We start from the raw sequence: 23924 nt of genomic DNA, 5'->3' as shown, positions 1-23924 counted from the left end.
AAGGATGCCTGATGTAGGTGCCTCATCTGGAGATCTGGAGGGCATCAGTCAGCAGAAGGCTGTGCTAGAGCTTGTGGCTTAAAATTCAAGCACCGACTTGCGCTCGCTCGCTCGCTCGCTCGCTCGCTCGCTCGCTCTCTCTCACACACACACACACACACACACACACACACACACACAATCTTTTCTGTGCACATTTTCCCCTAGGAAATGTGCATGGTTCAGTCTTTTCCAGATCGTGAACTGTTCACTTTTCTTTGTTGCAGCTCTGGTACATGCCGAGAACACCTGTGCCATGCCGCCATGCTATTGCTTTTAGTGTCTGTGGATTTTATAGGTTCAGGCAGGAATAATGGCAGTTGGGAGGACTCACCAGGAATAAACACGCCAGTTCCACTCAATAGATGAATTGAGCACCTAACATGCTGTAAGAGCGCTTAATGGATGAATGACTCTGAAGAGGTTACTTGGTTAAACTGTTACCCAATCAGACCATCACCAGTTGTACAGATACAGAGTGGAAGCACCTTTCTGCCTCAGTTCTAAACTCGTTTACAGAGTGAGATTAATGTCAAGGGCATGTTTAGGATTACCGTCTTAGAAGAGACTCTATGAGTTAATGGCAATTCATGGATATCCCTGATATTTATATTATTTGTTTCAATGCATTTATATTCCTTTTGGGATTGGGAACATAACCATCACAGGGACACAAACAACTCCAGACAGCACATGCCATGTTCACAACAACCATTCAACAGACCAGGTACCTCAAAGGTGGCCAAAGTCAGGAGAACATGAGGTAAGGCATGCTTATATTTTCTACATTTTCTTTATAATTGGATTTATAATGCATTAATAGTCCAGGAGGACTCTCTGGGTGGATGATACCTTCAGTGGCACCCAATGCACCCGATTCCTTCAACTCAGAATACAAATACTCCCCTTTGCTTGAATGACACAGCAGCCCACTGTAGACTGAACAACCCCTAGACAAGCCATGGTTTATTGGGAGTAGCTTATTGCCAAAAAAATAAGCCATCTTGCAAGGATTCAGATGACATGACAACCCACTATGTCTAGGCCACATGAGCCAGGTTCACAACATAATTGGGAAAAGAAGCCACCGTGGTTTCTTTTCCTCTCCCCTGCATATGAAGGACCTCATTTTCCTACTTAACGTTGCAGTGTATGGCTTGCTATCTTTGAACCTGGCAAGGTGCATAACAGGGAATAAGCCATCTCACAATCCATGTCAAGCTGCATGTGCCTTCCTTTTCCCATGACTGTGAACCCAGTCCGCATGTTGTCATGTGCAAATCCAATCAACCACAAAGCCAGGAGGGTCCCAAACAATCAATTGCCTTCAACCTGATCCTTTTCAAGAAAGACCCAAGGGATGAGCTGTCCTGAGATGTATTTCCATATTGGACAGGGTAAACATGTTTTAAATCCATAAATAAACGAGTCCTGACTTGCATGCAGACAACGTGCATTGCCGCTAGCTGCAGCCCCTTCCCCAGCTGAGACTGGAAGCATACTGAGTTCCTTTTTGCATGTGTGTCCTGCAATTTCCTGCCGTGACATGAACTGATCCTGAAAGAGTCACATCTCTATGTCATGTAACTACACTGAAAAAAGACGACAATTGTACATGCAGATTGACAGTGGATGTCACAACTATCCAATGAAGGATAACCATGCAACAAGCCCAAAGGAACCAGGTAAAAACCAAAGCATATGACCAGAGCACGGTGATGTTTTTCCTGGATGGTACCAAGTCAGAGTTAAACTGTGTGCTTCAATCTTGTTTTTGCTATTACACACACACTCCCAATACATAGAAAAATAGTGTATCACTAGAATGTGTTCCTTGGACAAACAAATGTTGCACACACAGGCAGTTCTTATGTGAAAGAAACATTAAACATGCAATCCTTCACCTACTATCAAAAATGGTACAATCCAACAACAGCTGATTCATATGACCATGATGAAGATCTAACAGACAAGATGCTGCAGCCCCTTTAATTGCATTCTTTGTCATGATGTGGCTAGTACTAATACAATAGTGTGGCAGGAAACATGGCACCTCAGAAAAGGGATATATATATTTTGATACATAACAAGTATCTTACTGATTAGAAACATTTGAAATGCATAGAAATGAAATGGATCCTCCCAGGCACTGTGTTACTTTGCAAATTACCTGCTTGAAGCATATGCTGTGATCGGTTATGATGAGCCTCTACCCGTTGCAATAGCGAAAATGGAAACTTACCAGAAAAGCAGAGTAGCATTTTCTCTCCAAGGGCCTTTGCCTGCAAAGAATGAGGCCACAAGACTGTGTTAGCCTTCTTAATCATGCACCTGCAGTTTTGACTTAAAATGAGTGCTCTGAAACAGGAACAACCGATGGTGCTCAGAAGCAAGTCAGCTACTAGGATAAGAATGTGCGTCTGGCAGCTTTTAGCCTGTCAGAGAATTGGATGTTCCAAGATCCAGGTGATAATTGCCCATAATCACTGCCTACTTGTATTCAATTGGGCTACATTTGTTTTTCCATTTGAACTTCACACTATGATGGACTGCCTAAAGAAGCTCAGGCTCGCATGTTACTATGTTGGAACTCAGTTATGCCAAGATCCCACAACAAACCGATCCTGCTTTATATGACATAACTTCAGTGCTATTTTTGTCATTGCTCTGGAGAAATGTGTTGCCCACATGATAGCACCCAGGTCACTCAATGTCAGATTCTCTGGCCCGCAGTCCTTGTAAGATGATTACCCACGCTCTCACCCACCCCGCTCCTTTCTCCCATTACTTGGACGACCATGACAAGGGGCTTGTGTTTGCATTCTATTCTGGTCACTGTGAGTTATGGTGATATCATATCAAGCGAAGGGCTCCAAAAATCCATGTCAAATTAAACCTCTGACTAATCCTAGTGTTTTGCTTGCCTTTCTCCACTCCAGCTAAAGGTCTGCATGTTCACAAAGTCCTCTCTGCAGGTGCTGATTGGATTTTCAGCCCAGACTTCCTACAAGCAGAGATCACCATACGTGGTTTGTTGGCCCTGGGGGAACAAGAGCTAAACTTATCTAAGGGTGAAAGACAGAGCTTGGACAAAAGTTGCGGCAAAGTTCAACTCCCTTCCTTCCTCACCGGCAGCCACAGGAGGTCTATTTGACCACCTTGAAGAGAAGGAAAAGCCACAAGAGATATCTGAGCTGACAAAGCATCACTTAATGACATCTGGTTCCTGTAACTGTCACCTGATACTGGACAGGCAAGTGCTCTCTTCTCCTGTAGACAATCTAGCTTTAAGCAGGAAATGGAGGTGAAAGAAATGGGTGTCTGAAGGATGTTACTAGAATCAGCTTTATGAATGAATAGATGAGATAATGTACTAGGAGAATACTCAACTGAAGTCAGATATGACATTATTAAGTGGACTCTTTGAGCTCCAAGATTCCAAGATTTACTTGCATAGTTGACGTAACACACTGCTGCAGCGTCTTCTCTTCTTTTTTTCCCGGCAGCAAGAAGTTTAGAGCACTTTGTTCTGCCCAATGGCTTACTTCCTGTCTTACTGCAAAGGCCACTGTAAAACTGTGCTGTCTCAGTACCAAACCCTCCGAGCTGAAGGCTTGCTATGCGACATTTTGCTGAAGGTGAAAGAAAATGAGTTTCCTGCTCACAAGTCTCTGTTGGCCTGTTCTAGTGACTATTTCAGGGCCATGTTCAAGAGTTATACCAAAGAATCCAAGGCAGCCATCATTCACCTGCACGTCATCTCAGCCACTGGTTTGCAACATGTGCTGGATTTCATTTATACCTCCTGGTTGCCTTTGTCATTTGCCAGTTTGGAAGATACTTTGGAAGCTGCTACTTACTTGCAGGTAACTGAAGCAATTGGCTTGTGCAGCCAATATCTTTCTACCAATCTTACTCTGGAGAACTGCTGCTTTTCTGCCAATGTTGCCACAAAATTCTATCTTCCAGATGCTTTATCAGCGGCACAAAAGTTTCTTATTGTCAACCTGTGGAAGCTCTTGGACCTGGATTTTGCAGGACTTCTGGAACTGAACTTTCAGTCACTGAAGGCAGTAGCAGAATCTCCTGATGTTTCCATGGTAAAAGAATCTCATTTGCTAGATTTGTTACTGAAGTGGCTGAAACATGATGCACGGAGATTAGCACATACAACTAACCTCCTGGAACATGTAAGATATGGTCTGATTCCAGTGGAAGAGCTAAGAAAAATCTATACTCAGTCAGAAGTGCCTCTAACAGCTCCCATCAAATGTTTAATTATTAAAGCAATAAACTATCATTCAGTTATCTTTAAACAGCCTATCCTGCAGGATAAGTACAGCACTTTGCGAAACCAGAAGACACGGATTATACTGCTTGGAGGAATGATTGCAAATGAAGGACCTTCCAAAGATGTGGTGGCTTTTGACGTTTACAATCACAAATGGCAAATTTTAACTCAGGCGCAGGACAGAGTCCAAAATCACTGTGTGTGCACTATTGGAAACTTTCTGTATGTACTAGGTGGAGAAATAGAAGATTTGCAATGTGATCCTAAAAGCCCCACGTCAACAGTTACAAACAAAGTCCGTCGCTATGATCCCAGGTTTAACAATTGGATACAAACTTCAGGAATGTTGGAAAAAAGATGCCAATTTTCTTGTTGCATCTTTGATAACAAGATCGTTGCAATTGGTGGGAAAGGTGATGGTGGATCAATGCATTCATCTGTTGAAGTCTACAATGTTGGTAGAGACACATGGACAAAAGTTCGAGATTTGCCACACAAAATGCACGGTCATGCTTGCACTGTTTGCAAGGACATCATTTATATATCAGGCGGCAAGTATGCAGATCAAAGTAACACAAGTAAGGATTTGTATTCCTTGAGTACACTAGGAGGAGGATGGGAAAAGCAAGCCTCAATGAGCGTTGCTCGCTTTGGGCATCAGATGGCCACAATCAGAGATACCGTCTATACTTTTCTGGGGCTTTATGAACCATTCTCTGAAATTGAAAAATACAATCCTGACCAGAATCAATGGACTCGACTAAGACCACTGATTTATGATCGATTTAGTTATGGTTTAGCGATAGTGGAGGAAACTGCCCTTCTCATTGGGGGGAAGAAATGGCAAGACTCCCAGGAGATTCCAACTCAAGATGTGGTGGGCTATGATATAGACAATGACTGTTGGGAAGACATCTGCAAGGCCTTGTTACCTTGGTATGGATTACAGTGTGCAGTGCTACAGCTTTCTGAATCAGAGGATGCTAAAGACATTCAGCAGCAGAAGAAACCAACTGCCGAGGTCACATCTCATTGAAACTTGATCCAAAAGGATAATTCAAAGGGCACAACATCTTCAGGATTTCTATAGATTAAAAACTTAATTTTATTTTTAAGAGGTAATGTTGTAAAACAGCAAATGTGCTTGAACTTTATGATATTTCAAAGCACACTCAAAGTTGCTTGGGTCACAGATCAAAACTGTGTTGCCATTAAAAGTTGTAAATTAGTACATGTGCAGATAATTTGTCTTCACTGATAAATTGGGAATGGATGCTTGATTAGAGAACAGGTGGCATAAAAGAGAATTCTGGTAATCCAACTTTTAAATATTCTTGATTCAAGAATTAAGATGAAAGGAAAACTTATTCCTGTGTATTAGCTCTTGGCCCATCATTAAAATGCATTTTTAAAGGTTTGTATATTATAGGGCTAATTTAAAATGGGAATGGAAGAAAGATGAAGATGTCATTAAAGGCTTTACCCCCTAAGAATGCACCTTTTGACAGTTTGGGAAGCAAGCAGGCTGTTAAACAAGGAAAAATGACAAGTAGTCATTTTCTCCCTCTGATTTGACTTCATGACATTATATAGACAAAGCTAATTGCTTTATCTTGTTATCAGGAAGTCTATTTAGCACAAAGGCCTTTGGTTCCATGATATTGCCACACAGTCTAATCTGATTGACTGTAACAGCATTACACAAGGGCATCGCCTGCGTGATGCCTTCGTTGACATGCATCATCTCAGGGCAGCACCAATTGGTTAGTTAAAAGTGGTGCTGAATATCCAAACTGGACACCGCATGCCAAAAAGATAAGTGAGAGTTTTCAATCCCCAGAGCTTTGCTCCCTGCTGTTATTTTGGTGAAATTATTGGAGCGAAATTATTGGAGCAGCGCACCTCAATGAAAAATTACACTAACATTAACTGCTAAATTAAAGCCAAAAACTTATCAGTATGTGAAATTATTATAAGATTGAGTAGACCGTGCAGCAGTGGTGTCCCAAGCTATTCAAGAAATAATATTCTGCATTATCTGCCCTTCTGGATCAAGCTAGAGGGATTTTTTCCCCCAAGACACTAATAAAAGCTGCCTATGCATATCTGAATCACACATCTTTCAACGAGGGGGACAACTTGTTCTTTTGGCTCTTTTGACCTTATTGCCATAGTAAGACAATTATAAACTGTATAGTTTTAAGCTACACTGATTGACCAATAAGGTTTGCAAGCGTGATACTTTAATGTATATTTAATTTAATTTATAATTACAAAAATAATTTATATTTTGAAATTACTGTGAAACTCATTTTACATGATTATTAGTATGAAATGTCCTATCCAACAGACATGAGAAAGCTCTCTAGGCTACATTGGCATCATTTCAAGCTAAACCATCTTGCAAGAGGAAGACTGTATGTTATAATGCTGCCTTCACCAAGATAATCTGTAGGCAGAATAACATAGCAACAGGTCACCATCGTGATGGCCAAGTCCTGAAAATATGTCGGCAAGACCTTGCTCTGTCCATTGTGGTACAGCCTGCTAGGAAGATGCAGTATATGCTCATTCCAAATTCCTGTACAATTCCCCACATAGTCACAAGTTACTCGCACAAGTACCAGGCCCGTTGCTATCATTCTCCTACACAGAAAATACTTTGGCATAATAAGAAACAAGAATAACTTATTTTATCTTGAATAAATAAGTAATTTTAAAAAAATAAAGGAGTTTCTAAGCTTGTTCTATCTGTTGCTGATATGTGGGGTTTTCTGCTTTATTGTTTAGGATCTTGAACAATGTATTTGCTGTTGATCATGATAAGAATTATACTGTGGTTTTATGGCATTATTGTATTTTTTTATCTGTCAGCCAACTGTTGAGTCGTTTGGGACTGTGTTGCAGGGTCAGAAGTAATAAAACAGTAAAAAATGTATGTGGGTAAATTTTAGCCAATGCATAGGTGTGTGAACCTGTGGTTGGTCACACTTTCATGCATATGTAGATGCCGTGGAAAGCCTTGAATCATCTCAGGTTCTTGGCACGTGTGAACTGACATAAATAGGCATGTGAGCAATTGGTAAAAGTGCAAATCTGCTTTTATTCACCCCGCAAGGACTTTATGTGAATTGAAGTATATGGATGGAATGCAATGGAATTCATAGCATTGCTCAGCCCATGCGACCTACCCCATCTTCCCTTTCTATCCGGAGAAATAGCAGTCTGCAGGCGTCTGCATTTGTCTGCATGTTATTTTGAACTTCCTAATCATTAGGGAGGTTATGGAACAATATCCATTTAAATTAAAGAATTTGTAAATGTAACAGGAAGATTCTTGTAGGACTCTTAAGCAATCCTTCCTTGTGAAGCTCAGTTTTGAAGGTATTTCTGAAATTTTCTAATTCATTTGCATTATCTATTTATCAAATGGAAGGGTGGGGAGAGAAAGAGGCCCAACAAGAGTCTAAAACCAAGGTTTAGACCAAATATCAAGATTCATTTCAGGTCAAGCATTTTTATGTGAGAAATATACAAAATTGCACAAATGATAACAAACAAGTCATGCAGTCAAGTTTTTTTTTTTATACAAACAAATTTTCTGTAGATGATATAAACATTGTACTAGACCTGGAATTCTATACAAATCTTAATGCACGATTTGTCCATTCAGGCTCAACTGAATACAGACTTACGGAAAATTAGCTGCAAAAAGGCCACTCTCCTGTACAGTTGTGCAAAGTCTGCAAGATGCTTGCAATCCAAAATGCAGTTATAAAGAAATAATCCTTTGATCCTTATTTTAGTCTGGAGAGCAGAAAAATATCAGTGCTCTCAAAGTTTAAAAGTACATTCACTGAGCTAAACAGGCTATAGCTGGAAGCTAGCTGAGAGAATACAACCTCTTAGAAAGAATCATTTTAAAAGACTTACCCTCTTTGTGTCAGTATTTATCAGTTCATATCTCAACTCCTCACATGTGAAGAAAAGCATTCAGAAGACATGTGATCGTTTTTGTCATGCTAAGTCATGACAAAAATCAAGGTGGTGATGAAGGGCGAAAATAAGTGATTTAGAATTTGCCTCTTACATCCTAAACCAGGAACAGATGAGGTTCACCACACATATGTCTACCTCTGCAGTACTCCCACTTGTTGGGAGAATGGCCATATTAAATGGGACTAATTCTCAGGGCTAAATCTGTGGCATGCACATCCTTAAATAAATGCAGCCAGTCTCCTAAAATGTGATGTCGTATCGTGGCAGTAGATTCCTTTGCAAGCATCTGGACTGAACTTGATGACTTTGAATTCTATCAGAAAACAACCTGATTTTTTTATTTTTATTTTTTGCTATGCTTACACCAGGGCAATTCTGACTAAAGGCTGCTTGGACAACACAGTATTCTCAAGCTTTGGATCACCTTCTTTTCAAGGGTTAAGATATGCGGGGCAAATGGCAGCCTTCCTTTCCCCATTACCATGCTTCACCTGCTAGCATCCTCATGCCCTTCCTTGCTACCATGGAGATGGCTTTGATCTTCAGCCCAGCTGCTATGGGGAGGACATCCACCTGTCCACCCTATCCTCACATGGGAGCCATCAGCTCATGCTTGCTGTTGCTCTGTGGAAGGAGGCGGCAAAATGAGTCAGAGCTTCTCAATTTCATCTCAGCTTGCCCCTGAAACAGCAGCAGAAGTTAACGGGGAGAAAGTTGTGCTAATGTTATATTCCCACCCTCTCCCTAAAGCATGTCAGTGCATCGTACTATAATGTAGAGATACTGATACAAGACTGACATGGATCATACTTTCCCCCTTTATTTTTGCACCCCGGCTATAGATTCCATAGGTTTAAATTAGGGACAAGGGATCACTTCTGTAACAATTTCACCTCTGTCATCCTTCCTTGAAATGAACTGAACTTACTATAATTTCAGTTCCAGAAGCAAAGGATGACTGTTCAGAAGACATAATGGGAAAGATGGCCAGAGAATGAGGAGAGACGGGAATACACACTGTGATTAAGTATATTGCAACCCACACTTTCAGATGTGGCTTGTACTCTGTCAGTCCATACCTGAACGATCTGTGCTGCAATCGCATTGGAAACTCACAGAACTTGGTAACTTCACATCAGCACTTGAGAAATAGCAGCAGGATGGGGAAAGGAATATAACATCGGGAAGAATGAATGAGAATACACCCATTTGGAAACGCAGTGGGAAACACTCTTAGGCATACATGAAAAAATAGTGTTGAGCAGTGCTGGTTAGATCTTGCTACTTGGGTTAACATGCTCATCAGCTTCACAAAAAAAGTTATTTGTTATAGGTTAGTCTGGATCTGATTTTGATGTGTGAGAGTCCTTTTGACCCTTCGTGCTGCTCAAAGAAGCTATTTGCAATTGAAAGTATTTAAAGTAATTCCTTGGAAACTTGATTAAAATGTCCAGAACATTCACGGGGTGTGTGCCTTGTGAGATTGTTGTATTGTGCACTTTACTGACTGTTTTTCTCCACACACAAAATGGAATCTTGAGTAAATTAATAAACAGATTTGCCTTATCCCCATTCCCTTCCTATTTGTCAGAGTGTTTAGATTGTTTGTGGAGTTGAAAACATGAACTTTTTTGAGCGGATATATTCCAAACATTTAAAATGTCATTTTTTAAAAAATTATTGGCTATGACCCTTTGGTTAACAGTAAAAAAAATCTGCACAAAATAAGATGAGGCCAGCCCAGGGGGTAGTAATACAGTTCAACCACACATCTTTAAAGATCTATTCCAAAGCCAAAACAAAAAGAGCCCTTTATCCTCCTATTACTTCTGTGCTAGAGATTGTCTATTAATTACATTTCAGAAGACTGGAAAAACAAAGCCCCAACCTTTCTATACCCAAGTGGACAGAAGTCCAATCTTTTCTAATTCCCTGACTCTATTCTTGAAAATGCAATTCTAATCACAGCATTATACTTTTTCTGCAATTTATGAAAATACCCAAAATATTCCACCAAATATAAAAATTTAACTTTCACACTGGCCAAAACAAAAGCTGCACTTTGAAAATGTAACTCGTTACAACAGTTATATACTATTAAAATAGGAAATAGCTTAACCTTTAGTAGTAAAACACTGCTCTTATGACAACTTTCCCCTTGATAAATCAATATAATCCCCCAAAATATATACTTATTATTTCTTTAAATTTTCCAAGACAGTGGTCACGATCCAAAGAAGCAACATGGATGTTCCTCTTCAGTTTAAAAAGAAATTTCTTCAGCAGTTGAAAGTTGTGGCAGCACCAGCTTCAAACAAAATGTCCCATTAAAATGTATCCCTTCTTTGGATCATAGCCAATGTTTGTAAACATAAACATGAGCATCAGCAGCGTAAAAAGTATGTAAGTATCTATTCAAACAATGACATGGAAATTGTACTTTACTCATATCAGAAACATTAAAATAGATCTCCTGTAAGTGGATATAAAAGCTACTCTGTGCGCTTGAATAAAGGTCTGGAGTGCCGTAACAGGACAAAAACAAAATCCAGAAGCTTTTCTTCCTTTTTTATACATGTGTTTCAATATAGGAATGGGTATGTGCTAAAGAGTCTAGAAGTGCATCAACTTCATCAGAGTCATTTACAGGGTCTTCTACAGAGTTGTTCTGAGAACTATCCAGGAAGAGCTCAAGGTACATTTGTTTCCAGTCTTGGAAGTCTTTAGATGTCAAGTCTGGATTATCCAGAACTTTATCTATGATGGCTACTTCTTCTTCTCTGGCCTGAGAAAAACAAAAAGAAAAAAATGATTACAAAGGAGTAGCATCTCAAAACTTGGGGAACCTTGTGACCCCAGCATCCCATGGTTGGGTTCAGACAACGTGACAGGCCATGGTGGTCTGTTGTGTTGTCTGAACCCAGTCATGGTATTTCACCATGGTGAGTTTGGTCTTTAGGCACCGCTATAAGAAACAATGGCCTCTGTGTCCCACCAGGGTTTATTGTGTTGTCTGAATTCAGGGTCATGCAACTACCAGAGTCCTGGGAAGAAGCAGCAACTTCAGTAGCTGTTCCAGCCATCCAAGCTTTCTGTATAGATCAATGAAGGAGAAACAGGCAACAAAGGCAGGGAGTGATACATTTTGGGAATGAATTTCAAGCACAGTGGCTGATGGGATATTTGAGAGGACATCAAGAGTCCTCTTGATAAAGTAGAAACCATCTGATTATCTGTTTGGTAGATCATGGATCATGAATCATGATAATCGAGATACTGTGATACTTCTGAAAAAATCCCTAGTTTGACTAGTGGTAATTTTCCAGTCGCTTGTCTAAAACCATCTGGGATTTGTCATTCAGGGACAGACCTATGTAAATTTAGAAAGAATAAGTCCTACGATGCTCAGCATTCTGCAACCCTAAACATTTGTTTTAAATTACTTGATGAAAATTTTTAAAGAAAACCGTGCAGAATGAATACTGCCCTCCATACTGCAAAGCCAGGCAAAGTAATTTCAAGTTTGGTAATACACAAAGCATCTGAGAAGGTTTGAACATTGTCAGTCTTATGGAGCATGTCCTCATTTATAGTCAGATGGGCATACAGCAGATTAACTGTTCACAGAATAAGAACAAGAAAAATAAATCCACTCTCCATTTCTTTTCATCATTTTTAAATATTTCTTTTTCTAGCATCTTTCTGTCTATAGACAATAAATCCCTTGATAGTTCAAACACTTGGGCAAGCTTTGCCTACTACTCATTAACTTACCTTTAAAGTGCTTTTCAGAATTCGTAGTTGGTGCAATTTTTCATTGACTACTGGATCACTGCATCTTTTAATGAAAGACTTCTTGTATTCCATCTTGGTTGAAATCTGCAGGTCTCCTAAAGGGGACAAACTAGCTAGTTCCAAAGACCGGTACAAATCTTGTAAGGAATCTGTTGACTTTTCTTCTATAGTTTCAGCTGTAAGACACAGAGAAAAATAAACTATATAGCTTTCAAAAAAATCCGACTTAATCAAGGTTTTCAAATGGTGTCACAGCAAGCCAAAGGCAAGAGAACTCTGTATATTAAAACTGTACTTCAGCGAAACTACTTCCCTCCAGGGAAAAGTATGAATCCTGTGTAAGAACTGCACACAGGAAATCATCATGCAAGCATGCATTCTGCGACATGTCAGTTAAGTGTATATAGTGGAATGTTGTGATGACATGCATGTTCTCGGCATGTGTCATAAAAATACTAACTTGACAATAGAAACATCCATGTCCAGCTTGCGAAAGGATCTGATATATTCATTTTAAATATTCTCTTCCAGATTGGAAAATGAATTATTATTATAGCTGCAATTATTCTGAAGGTTATTATGGAGAAAAATGGACTCTGCTCATTCTTTAGGACTTAGAAATCAGTGTTCATCTGTCTATATGGTGCTGAACAACAGGGGCAATAAAGGATACAGTCGTATAGGCATCTGCTTGGGCCAGCAAACACAGTGAGGCTTACTTGCGTGTAAAAATGCAAAGGGATACACTGTAAAATAAGAAAAATTTAGAAAAATATCAGAGGACACATTCACTGCTCTGTTGCAGGCTGAACATTGCTTACTAAAATACAGACATGTCTGCATATCTTTTCTAATTCAATCCACGGAGGAGAAGTGGCTGTCAGAATGTTGTTACATGGTCTTTCCATTGTGAATTGTGTCCAGTGAGATAATATAATAGATCAGAGCTAGGATCTGTGAGTACATTGAAACATTGCTTGCTGAGGCTACAGACCTAAACCTACTTACTTGGGAGTCAATTTAATGAAACTTAGAGTTCTGAACAAACATGCATAGGACTCTGTAGTAAGTAGTTTGTCCTGTTCTGCATCTCCTGTGATCCTCAGGCTTCTATGAGCACATACAGCTCTTGGAGCCAAAATTTTGAGAACGGAAAAGAATGGGCACCTGTTTGGGTACATGCCCTTCTTACCATGGGACTGTATCTTCCACTGAAATGAATCTAAAATTCATACCTACTGGAGATCTAGATACAGATTGGTGCATATCGGTGGTCTAGCTAGAGCATTTGCTCCAAACAGAAAATACTTCATTCAATATAAAACTGATCAAGACTTGTTTCTTTCCAAACTGAACACATTTATTATAGAAACAAAAGCAGGGCAAAGCATCAACAATAAAGATCAGGTCTTGACTTGAGATCTTTCTGGTCTTGATTTGACTGCATTCATTATCAAATGCCTTAAAAAATAACACCACTATGACAATTAAATGTATTTCCTACATTCACAATTAATGTCATCTCAAAATTTGTTATTACATCTGTCCCAGGAACATTACAGTTTTGGACTGGTTTCCTCAAAGGGGTTTTAGAACCTGAGTGCAATTTGCTTTCCTGTTTTGGTTTGAGGCTGGAAGTATTAAAAGAAGACATTCCTGGTTTAGATCTTATTTCACCCATTGGAATCTAGTGATGGTCCTACCAAGTTCTTCTCTTCTCTTTTCTTTGTCTGATCTCTTTAATCACAATACATTGATGTTAATACTGGCCTACCTTACAGGGCTGAGACAGTGTACACAAATGTATTCTATAGGTTATACCAATTTTCCATGATAGGTTATTCTTTAGCTAAGGTCCAGCATCAATCTGCTTCTAATGGACAGAGAAAATGTTTGCTCAGACTTCATGGATTTGGTTGATAGATTTTAATCATAAAAGCATAAAGTGCACTTGCATGTTTGTGGGGAATACAGGTGGAGAAGCAGAGCAGATAAGGAGCTACACACTTCTGGTTTTGTTAATGTTTCCTGTCCTGACCAAAACTTGTAGGGATGGACAGTGGAAGTGTTACTCTGAGTCCTTTAGTTCTTGCAGAAGAGGAAAACAGAAAGACATTTTGCCTCCCTCAAAAAATATAAAAGGGTCCCCATCCTCGTTTCTGCTTATTAGTCATGTCTGAATGCAACAGAAATTATATCCAGGAACTTGCATATTACAAGAAACTTTTGCAAAAAATTTGTTATGTGACAGTTTAAACGAAAAGGACAACTTTTAATGAGCAAACTTTTAATAATAACTTGGGAGACAGACTAATATAGAACTGGAATAGCACTGTTAACAGGCCATAAAGAGAAAAATCACCTCACTACTGTAGTCCCAATAGCATTTGAGGATTGCTGCTAGTATGTTTCGGAACATATTTAGCTTCTTTTTCAGCATATGGAGCTTTTTTTTTTAGATATATAAAGAATGTTAGATAAACCCATGCTAAGAGGATTGAATCTGAAGTGAAAATGGCAAGAGCAACATTAGCTGAACAGATCATTTCCCTTTTCTAGAAATCCTTTTTGGAAGTGGTGTAGGAAAAACTGAAGTGTATCCTCCAACAAAGGCACAGCCCAAATCTACGCCCTAGAAAGCCATACTGCACTGAAGGCAGCCAATTTTTTAGTAGCCATGTATTTTTTTTTTAAATTGAAGGAACAGGCTATACGTAGCAGGTCTGTGTTTGTCTTTGTGTGGACTGAGGCTGCTGAGAATAGCTGCTGTACCCTCTCTGCCAAGTCAGACTCTTATGAAAACTGACCCACAAAAATTTCTGTCGGCACTAGAATGGAAGTTTCTATTGACATGGAACAAAGCTTCTTCCTCTGGATAAAGTGTTGCTGAAGGGGACAATTTCTTTTCAGTTTCATTTATTTTTACCTATTATACCTTACAATAGTGATATGTAACTCCATAACAAGGGTCTCTGGTCAACTCAAAATAATGGAAGAAATGTTGAAAGATAACTACAGCCATAAGAAAAATAATTTAAAGCAGCACAAAAAACTCAAGCAGAGAATAAATTCAGCAAGCAAGGTTCTTGAGGAGCAGCCAATTAACATGGAATAAAAGTCAATTGGTTTGAAAACCTGTAAAAATAAAAAGGTCTTCACAAGGTGCCAGATGATTTTTTTCAAGGAAAAAAATGTCCCATAGCCCGGGGGGGCTACCATTGGAAAGATCATGTCTCTGATAACACCTGATGGCAGGGTTATCTGGATAAGGGTCTCTGAAAGTGATCTGGACAGACACCTGTGACAGGAGGTGATCCTTTAGGTAATCTAGTCGCAAGCCATTAAGGATTTGAAGAAGCCACAGCAGCACTATGAACTGGGACTCGAAATGGATTGCAAGCTGGTGCAGGAAGGATCATAGTTAGTGTATCAATTTAAGCTGATAGAGGGTGCTCTGAGCCACAGAAGTCATTCATGCCACCAGTGGCAGTTCTAGATTGAACGTCACTTCACTTTTATTTCTTTGCCACAGTTAACACCTCACCTGACTGATGAAGAGATGCAGAGGTGGATGTCTTCCACATATTGGTGGCATCTCAGTTCAGATCTCAGGATGCCCTTACTCAGAGGTCTCATGTAGATGAAAAGAAGCATGGACAAAGGAGAAAACCCCACAAGACCATGAAGCCATGCCCGGAATCCCCTCTTAAAATCAGCAATCAGGTAGGAGTCAAGCCACTGGGAAACACTGCCTTCAACAAACAGCTTGGGCACTCTATCCAGGAGGATACCATGTTTGATGGCATTCAAAGTCACTGTGAGTTCAGGGAAATCACCAAGGCACACTGCCTCTATCTTTCTCTCATGCCATAGTTGCAAAGCCAGGACTGAAAAGTGATTAAAACAGATCATGAAAACCATCCACGATAGCCTGGAGTTGGCTGGCAACTATCCAGATAACAAATTCTTCTAAATCCAGCTTAGGCTTCTCCAGAACTGGCCATAACACAACTTATTTTGAAGAAACTTTTCCATTCCATCTTTCAGAGAGACATTTACTACTGACTTGACCCAGATGTACAACCTCTCCTTGCAAGATGTAGTAAGCCAAGAAGGCCAAAGTCTGCACACACACAGGTGGTCAGGTAGATTTGCCCACATTTTCAGGTTACAACACAAAAACTCATTAGGCAGAGTTCTCCACACTTCTACTGACTGAGCTACAATACCTATAGAACCCACATTTTGGTGGATGTGGACAATATTATCATTCAGGTATGTTACCAACATGCAATGACATGCTATCAAGGATTCCACTGTATCTCCTCCTTGCACCAGATTGCAAAGGGTTATGAATCATTCAGAAAAGCTCTACTGCATGGCACTGAGAAGACACAAGAGTGGTGGGGGGAAATTGCATCTTTGCTGTCATCACGGACTAGGCTTGATAAAGAATTCTTACTTGTGCTTGACTGGACTTGCTGTAAGGGTTTCCTACATGTATTCTCTCTTCCTTGTCCTCGGGGTAGGGCCAAAACAAGTCTTCTAAAACTATCTAGCAGCTATCTGAATGTAAAATCTCCCTGTCCAGGTAATTCTCAGTCCACTTCAGGGTTCTTGCACATGCTCTAGAAGAAAAATGGAGGATGCTAAAGACACAATGGGAGAAACACCTTTACACTAGTGTCTGTTTTGGTTCTCAGGAGTATTCCAAGGAACTGCATGGGCCCTGCTCAGAGTGGAAAGCACGTAGGTAACTGCTTCAGTCAATACCAGCTGCATTCAGAAAGCAAACAAGGCTTTGGCAGGGATGCTGGCTAGCATCAGTGCCACAGTCGCCAGCAATCCTACAGAATACTTGGTTTGTTCATTTCATTTTTATACCCACCCAATAGCTGAGGCTCTCTGGGCAGTTAACAAAAGATAGAATTAAACGGAAGTTAAAAGCATACACAATTTAATTTAAAAGAACAAGCCATAATAGCCATAGTAATTGCTATAATTCAGCACTGAAGTATAGCAGTGGTACAGAATAAAATTGATATATATATATAAATTTAAAAGTCAAACTATTAAAATACTGAGAAAATAAAAAGTTCTTCACTTGGTGCTGAAACTAATACAAAGTAAGTGCCAGGAGCATGCTCATTCAAAAACCGGGGTGCCACAACTGAAAAGGTCCTCCTTCTGGTAGCCACCTGTCTCACTCACTCTGGAAGGGGTTAATGTTCCCAGAGAAGGACTCCTGAAGATGGCCTCAGGGTCTGGGTGGGCATATATGGCAGAAGGCAATGCTTGAGATAACCTGGCCCTAAGCCACTTTAAATGTTAGCAGTAGCACTTTGAATTGGGCTTAGACTTCCAACAGGCAGTCAGTGTTGCTAGGAGAGGACTGGGATACTGTGTTCACGCAGTCTCCTACGCACACCATTTTCCTTTTATTGGGTCTGCAGCAAAGAAACAGAGAGATCTCCTCCTCTCTAGTGCTATAATTCTGATGATTAACATCATGTGTAGTTTAAATAGGGAGCAGATAGGTTTATATTAAATGATGGATAGCAATTTTGTTCTGTGGAATGGGATTGTTAAGATTCATCATCTATAGCAAAACAGAAAACAATTCTTCAGTTATTTTGTGACTACAAATATGCTGATACTATTGTTAATCTTGAACCTCTGTAATACAGTTGGACTTAGAAATTTTCTTTTCTGAACAAATTTGAATTTAATGATATGCATATTCTCAAATTTCAGGATGAAACTAGAGATGAAATTAATAATAGACTTTGTTTTTTAAATTGTGGATTTTTTTACTGTACAAGCACTGACCATTTCCTAAATGATGCTCCAGAGTTATCATAACTGAGGTTTTGCAATACGTAATTGATTGAACAGTTTAAAATTAGCTTTGTTTAACAGCCATTTTAAGCTTCATACTGTAAAAGCCTTTATATTGTAAGAAGAACATTTTGATTTAGATTACAGAAGCCCTTTTTCATATCAAAGGGAAGAAACATCCAACAAAATTCTTACCTGAAGATCATAAGAGGTAGCTATTGACAAGAAGTGCAAAGAAAAGAGAAAAATAATATAAATAAAATCAACAGGAATGAATGTGCTTTAAAATTACTTCTGCTCTGGCTCATTTGATTGCATAATATAGGAAAATTCCATGGGGTGGTTGGGAGTTATAACAAAGCAATTGTTATCATCTTATAAGGAAAAGCAGACATTCTTTTTTAAAAAATAAACACAACTCTATTTTATTGGCAGCTTTGTTTTTAGTTTTTTTTTTTCCTTTTCAGAAACAAGATAATACAATATTACTTGTTTAATCTTTGCAGTGGCTAGGATAGCATTATGGTAAGCAATTAGTGGGATTTTTTTTTCTGTTCCACCAGATGGAAAACATACTTTGAAAGGGTAGTGTCCTTACGAAAAAAAAATCTACCAAAAATAACACATGGTGATTGATCTTTTAGCATAATATCTATGGTGTTCATCACACACAAGGTTGTGCAAATAGTAGCAAAGCAATTGGTAGAAGTGGTTGGACTTAAACTACCTTAGCTTCAAGTCAGATTTGAGAAACACTAGTCTGCCCAGGAATTCAACTCTGAATTCAGAAAACAACCAGCATATCACTTTTTCTCAAATCAAGAATGCTATTTAACAGATTGAAATGTCACCAAATGTACAGGTTTAGATTCTCACTGTCTTTCCATGAAGGCAACATTCCTTCTGTGAATGGAAGCTACTTATGTTCACAAAATGAAAAGGATCCAAGGCATTTATCCATGCCATTTATCACCATGGCAACTACAACACAGAAATTTAACTATGAAAGCTTCTTGTTCTTTACATCAAGAAGGTAACAAAACTGCACTCTTCATCTACATATTTTAAACTACATAATACTCCAAAATGTTATTTCGCTCCATGGAGGTATGGCTGCTATCAAATCGTTCTTCTTGTAAGCGTGGACAGAGACCAGGTTTTGCTTCCATACACTATTGCTGTGGTAGCTGAGTTTTGTGCATGAACTGTTGCAGACAGATATTCCAATCACATGTGTTAAAAGCATAGAAGGATATGATATACTTCCATGCAGTTGGAAATATATGCCTACACTGAGATGCAGGTGTACTCTCAATCAGGACCACAGCTTAGGGTTAGCAGACTTTATTATTTTCAAATAAAACAAAATATGCTTTGCATGAGTGAGTTCAGTAGATCAACAGCTTCTAAAACAGTGCCTGTTGGCGATACTATTGTTGGGTTATCTGAAGACTGTTTCCCTCTCCTACAAGCTGTTCTGTCTGACTGTAGAAGTCAATCAAGCAGTGCCGATGTGCATACTGAGGCAAACAGCACTCAGCATGGGCCAGGCCACTGTGGCTTGTTTAAGCCATGGCAAGTGTGCAAACCAGGTCACTGAGCATAAATGGTGCATGAAGAGCTTCTTATTGCTTGACACAGTGGTCTACACACATCACAACGTTCTACACAATCTGAGCTATATCAAGCCAAACAGCCACTGTCTCAAAACATGCCAGGAAACCAGTAGCTTGAGTTTGTAACATTAGTCTTCTTCTTAGTCTTAAGAACATAAGAAGAGCCCTGCTGGATCCGGGCCAAAGGTTCATCCAATCCAGCAGTGACGAACCACAGGATTTCACCAGTAAGACATGAGTGCAACAATCCAGCCCAAATTCCGCAGCAAATGGGGGACACAGTCATAGTGCTGTTGATACCTGCTCTTCTGGCTCACCCCAAGAAATAACATTATGAAAAAACAGCCACGCAATAACACTGATAAATCTCTTTCCAAGAAAGATATAAAGACGAAAGCAATACTTTTAAAACATCTTATTTCCTTTATATAAAAAAGTTTGCATTAAGGAAAAATGACTGTAATTTTAAAACTTTATTTTTAGTTATATATAGAAGTTTGACAAGCTGTGTGCAATTAATGTCATGGGCTGCTAATTGCCACCCTTCTGATTATCCCTATAAAATAGAAATAGACATTTAATGTACTATTTTTGGTGGGGTGCATGTTCTGAAATCTGAATGCATGATGGTGCCAATACATTTATTAGCGCCTTTCAGCATTTGGAAAAATAGAGCAAATGAGCCATTGCTGAAAACCCCGAAAAGCAGTCAAGATATTTCAAATTCTAAAATCAGCTTTTAGTTCCTTAAATTAATTTGTAAAACATTTCACATCTATCTAATTACAGATTATAAAGGTGTTAGTACGTTCTAGCTAGGTTTTCAGATTGCAAAATTTGTATAAGCATTGATTTATTGAACTTGAAAAAAGATACTTTACCAGGAATTTTACAGGAAATGCTAAAGCCCATTTTTCTTTTCTTTCTTTTCTTTTTGCTAAGCACTATAACATCAGTAAATTACAGTAGAAAATGATATTTCAGAACATTATTTATAATTTTAAAAATACATGGATTGTATATCCAACAGACAAAATTCTACAAGCAAATAGCTCAGTTCAGCCAATTTTAAAGGTTTCAAAATTCTATTGATTTAAATGAGAGATTTAGGCAAGCACTTAACTCTCCAGTTTAAATCAACAGGTCCCAACATATTTAATATTTAATGGATTGTATCCAAAGGCTAGTAGCAAAACAAGTAGCTTTGTGCTAATAAACATAATAGATGCTGAAATTATATTCACTGTTTCAGGTAGACCTATGCCTGGTTCAGTTACTTTAGAGGACAACTATATGCATTGTAAAGAATTTTCCACCATTTTGTCTACAGGATTTAATGCACATCAAAGCTACTAGGATTTTCTTAGTTCTATAAAGCAGATGGCCCATATTATTCATGTCTGAAAAAATACAGCTCACTTCTCTATAAAAAGGGAAATATATGCATTTGTATATAAATAACTATATATTTTATTGGTATTAACAGAAGGCAATACCATACATGGACCTGACAGAAATAAAACAGTTCAAAATACATTTTAAAATTCTCTCTTCATAGGATAGTATGAAATATCAAGAAATTAGCATTGACATTACAGTACACCCTTAGCCAAAAATAGAAAGAAAATCCACATCCAGTCACAGAGATACAGGCGAACGATGATCCATAGGAGTTCCAATACAACATGATAGACAGGATCTTACTCTACCAAGGGGGAGACAGTCTGACAAAATCTTGGCCTTAGAACTCCCTCCTATGGATCCTGAATGATTTACATAGAATACTTTATGCCTATGCTGCAAGGCAACATCACTCACATTTAAATCCTAGAAGATAAGGAGAAATTTAAGATTTCTATCTGCAGAATCTGAAACACTCCACTGAGGCATCATCTTCACGGTCATAAAATCAGTATTTTTGTACCATCTGGATAGATCATTGTAAACTGATTCACAAATTCTTTTTCAATCCTAAACACATTTACTTAAAAGTATTTGAAAGGGATAAGCCTCTTAGTTAAAACCTAGGTCTGCTCCAAAATCTTGTTTACTACACAGGAGGAAGGAAGAATCTGCTTTTAGAGCTGAACCTTCCACATGTACACTGCTATACTCCTAAAAACTTCGTTGCCTCAAGCCTTTTTCTCTGCACTGAGTTAAGCTTGGCTTAAAAGCTCAATTCCTCTCTCCAGTGAGCTGGGACAGGGAGATGCAAAGAAGGTATAGAACATGTGAAGTAAGAAGAAGATACTGACTTCTATCAAACTTGGGACCTTTTTTACGATTGGCTGGAGAAACAGGACTTGGCTTAGATTTAAAGAGGTCTTTAAATTTTTATAAATCAATTTGAATATGATGATAGAATGTTTAAAAGATATGTTATAGGGGGCTGACCCAGTACGTCCGATGTATTTGATTTTTTTTTTAGTTTTTAGTTTAAAATCTTAATTAAAAATGTGCAAAAAAAAAAAAAACAACAACGTGAAGTAAGGAATTCACCTTCACGCAAACTTAGGACTTCTGCTCTAAAAATTGGATCCTTCCATATTCTTTCTGTACATTTTAGGCATCGACCTGGATTTAAACAAATGGGTCTCTTGCCATCTTTTTTTTTTTTTGCCTAAACCCACTGAAAATAACAGGATTTACTTCTCATTAAGTGTTGTTAGGACTAGGCTGCAAGTCTTGCAACAGTCTGTGTGTGCTTGGAGTTGATAGAATACATTTAACTTGTATCATACAGCAAGTTAACTTCCTTCACTAATGTGAAAAGAAATATTAGCTTTTTCCACTTTGTGTAAACGGAAGTAACTGAAGTCCATTTTCAAGATCACATTGTATATTTACCATATAGCTGATCCCTCTTTCTTTCCTTGAAGACTTCAGAACACACCTGAGTGTCACCATAACCCTTCCCCTGCCATGACCCTTTCCCCTTTTGTTTCTCCCAAGATGGTGGCAGTATTTTCTGCAACGGTATTCCATGTAGCCTGGGTCTGATATTGTGCCTAGTTCCTCTGTAGAAAGGATGCCTTCTTCAAAATTAAATCATTAAGTCTGGCAAAAGCTTTGCCCACATAAGACTTTCCTGGAGGCCCCTTACCCAGGCATTTGGTTGTCTAAATTTTAAAGTCAGTTTTCACTTATAAGCATCAAAGTTATTCAAGAAGAATTGATTGGCTTTCTGAATGCAGGACATTACAGGTTGCTTGCAAGAGGCTGAAGAGGAAGTCTCCGTCGTGCCAATTCTCTCCGATCTAAATTCTCTAACCAATAGTTTATCAATCTCTGAGTCCAATCTGTTCAGTGCCAAGAGAAGTGGATCCGAGTTGGCATGGGGAGGTTCTATCAACTCTCGCAGTGCTTTAGCCTAATACGATAAAGCAGTGATACAATATGGTGAAAGAGCTGTGATGGCCTGTTATTTCTATATCATATTAGTACTGTATTAGTCACACAAGCATGCACACTTGATAAAAGATAGAAAGCATATATGGTAAGACTTTCAGCTGGAGTTAGCTCCACAGTGTGTTATATTGGCATGCACACATGCTCCAAAACAACAACAACAGCAACAAAAATATGGCACCTTGCTGCAGTGAAACTTTAGAACTTTCAGTCACTGATGGAAGAAAAGTAATTAGCAGGATGCAGTTTGGGATGTTTCAATTTGCATTAGAATTATAACAACAATGAGAAAATCAAACCAAAGACAGCGATAGTCAACATGTATTTATTTTAATGTAATTAACAGCTAGGACTTTCCTATTTAATATGCATTACAAAAGGTTACTGAGGAAATGAAATTATGTTGGACTGAACTATCCAACTTTCTCATCATTAATTAAATGTATCATGTAACCATCTACTAATCCTTGTCGTAGAAGAGGGCAATCTAGTTCATGTTTACTCCTTCACTGGCTGATCTAATGCAACTTTATGGATAATTGTTTGCATTATAGCTAATCTGAAATGTGTATATTAAAAATAATGGCTGAGGGTTAAGCCTAATGGAAGATTGGCTTCTAAAAAACAGCAGCAGCAACACCAAATCTTGTGGCACTTTATACTAATCTGTTTAGTAAGTAAGCCTTCCCCAACTTGGTATCCCACAGATATTTTGGACTCAGCCCATCCATCCTGACGATGGCAGGAAATCTGGAAGCTGCAGCCCAAAACATCTGATAGTGTGTAGCATTGTCCACAGGGCAAGTAGACCACAGCTGAAGTGTCACAAGAATCTTGAGTGGAATTGCTGTAATGGACTAATGCTTTGGAAATTATGTAAGCCTGCTAAAGAACATTTTTAGTCTAAACCCCATTGGTGCATATATATACACCCCTCT

General features: G+C 38.8%; 2 protein-coding genes and 1 long non-coding RNA gene across 6 annotated transcripts in view; 1 reads left to right on the top strand and 2 right to left on the bottom strand.

Annotated features, from left to right (window-relative positions):
- The window catches only part of LOC123029106, a 28933-nt gene extending 26312 nt beyond the window's left edge, over positions 1 to 2621 (bottom strand). For 2 of the 3 annotated variants that reach the window (XR_006415852.1, XR_006415851.1), the window contains exon 1: positions 2282 to 2619. This is a non-coding gene — a long non-coding RNA (uncharacterized LOC123029106). Of the gene's footprint in view, positions 1 to 2281 lie in introns of all 3 variants that reach the window. The other variant, XR_006415853.1, reaches the window with a different exon arrangement.
- A 457-nt stretch (positions 2622 to 3078) lies between these two features.
- KLHL34 (kelch like family member 34) lies at positions 3079 to 9901 on the top strand. Its single transcript, XM_044442333.1, has 2 exons — positions 3079 to 3292; positions 3546 to 9901. The coding sequence occupies exon 2, from the start codon at positions 3576 to 3578 to the stop codon at positions 5364 to 5366; it is 1791 nt and encodes a 596-aa protein (XP_044298268.1). The 5' UTR covers positions 3079 to 3292; positions 3546 to 3575; the 3' UTR covers positions 5367 to 9901.
- A 122-nt stretch (positions 9902 to 10023) lies between these two features.
- Positions 10024 to 23924, bottom strand: part of CNKSR2 (connector enhancer of kinase suppressor of Ras 2) — an 89743-nt gene continuing 75842 nt past the window's right edge. For both annotated transcript variants that reach the window (XM_044442331.1, XM_044442332.1), the window contains 2 exons: positions 12104 to 12300; positions 10024 to 11114 (listed from right to left, as the gene is read on the bottom strand). In XM_044442331.1, coding sequence (XP_044298266.1) covers positions 10899 to 11114; positions 12104 to 12300 — 413 coding nt within the window. In that variant the 3' untranslated portion in view covers positions 10024 to 10898. The remainder of the gene's footprint in view (positions 11115 to 12103; positions 12301 to 23924) is intronic.

Source organism: Varanus komodoensis, unplaced genomic scaffold, assembly GCF_004798865.1.
Source record: "Varanus komodoensis strain SLA01 unplaced genomic scaffold, ASM479886v1 scaffold4, whole genome shotgun sequence".
NCBI lineage: Eukaryota > Metazoa > Chordata > Lepidosauria > Squamata > Varanidae > Varanus > Varanus komodoensis.
This window is presented reverse-complemented; position numbering and strand designations above follow the sequence as displayed.

Excerpts from the sequence above, each read along its gene's own strand:
- KLHL34 (XM_044442333.1), top strand. The coding sequence starts at position 3,576 with ATGGCTTACTTCCTGTCTTACTGCAAAGGCCACTGTAAAACTGTGCTG.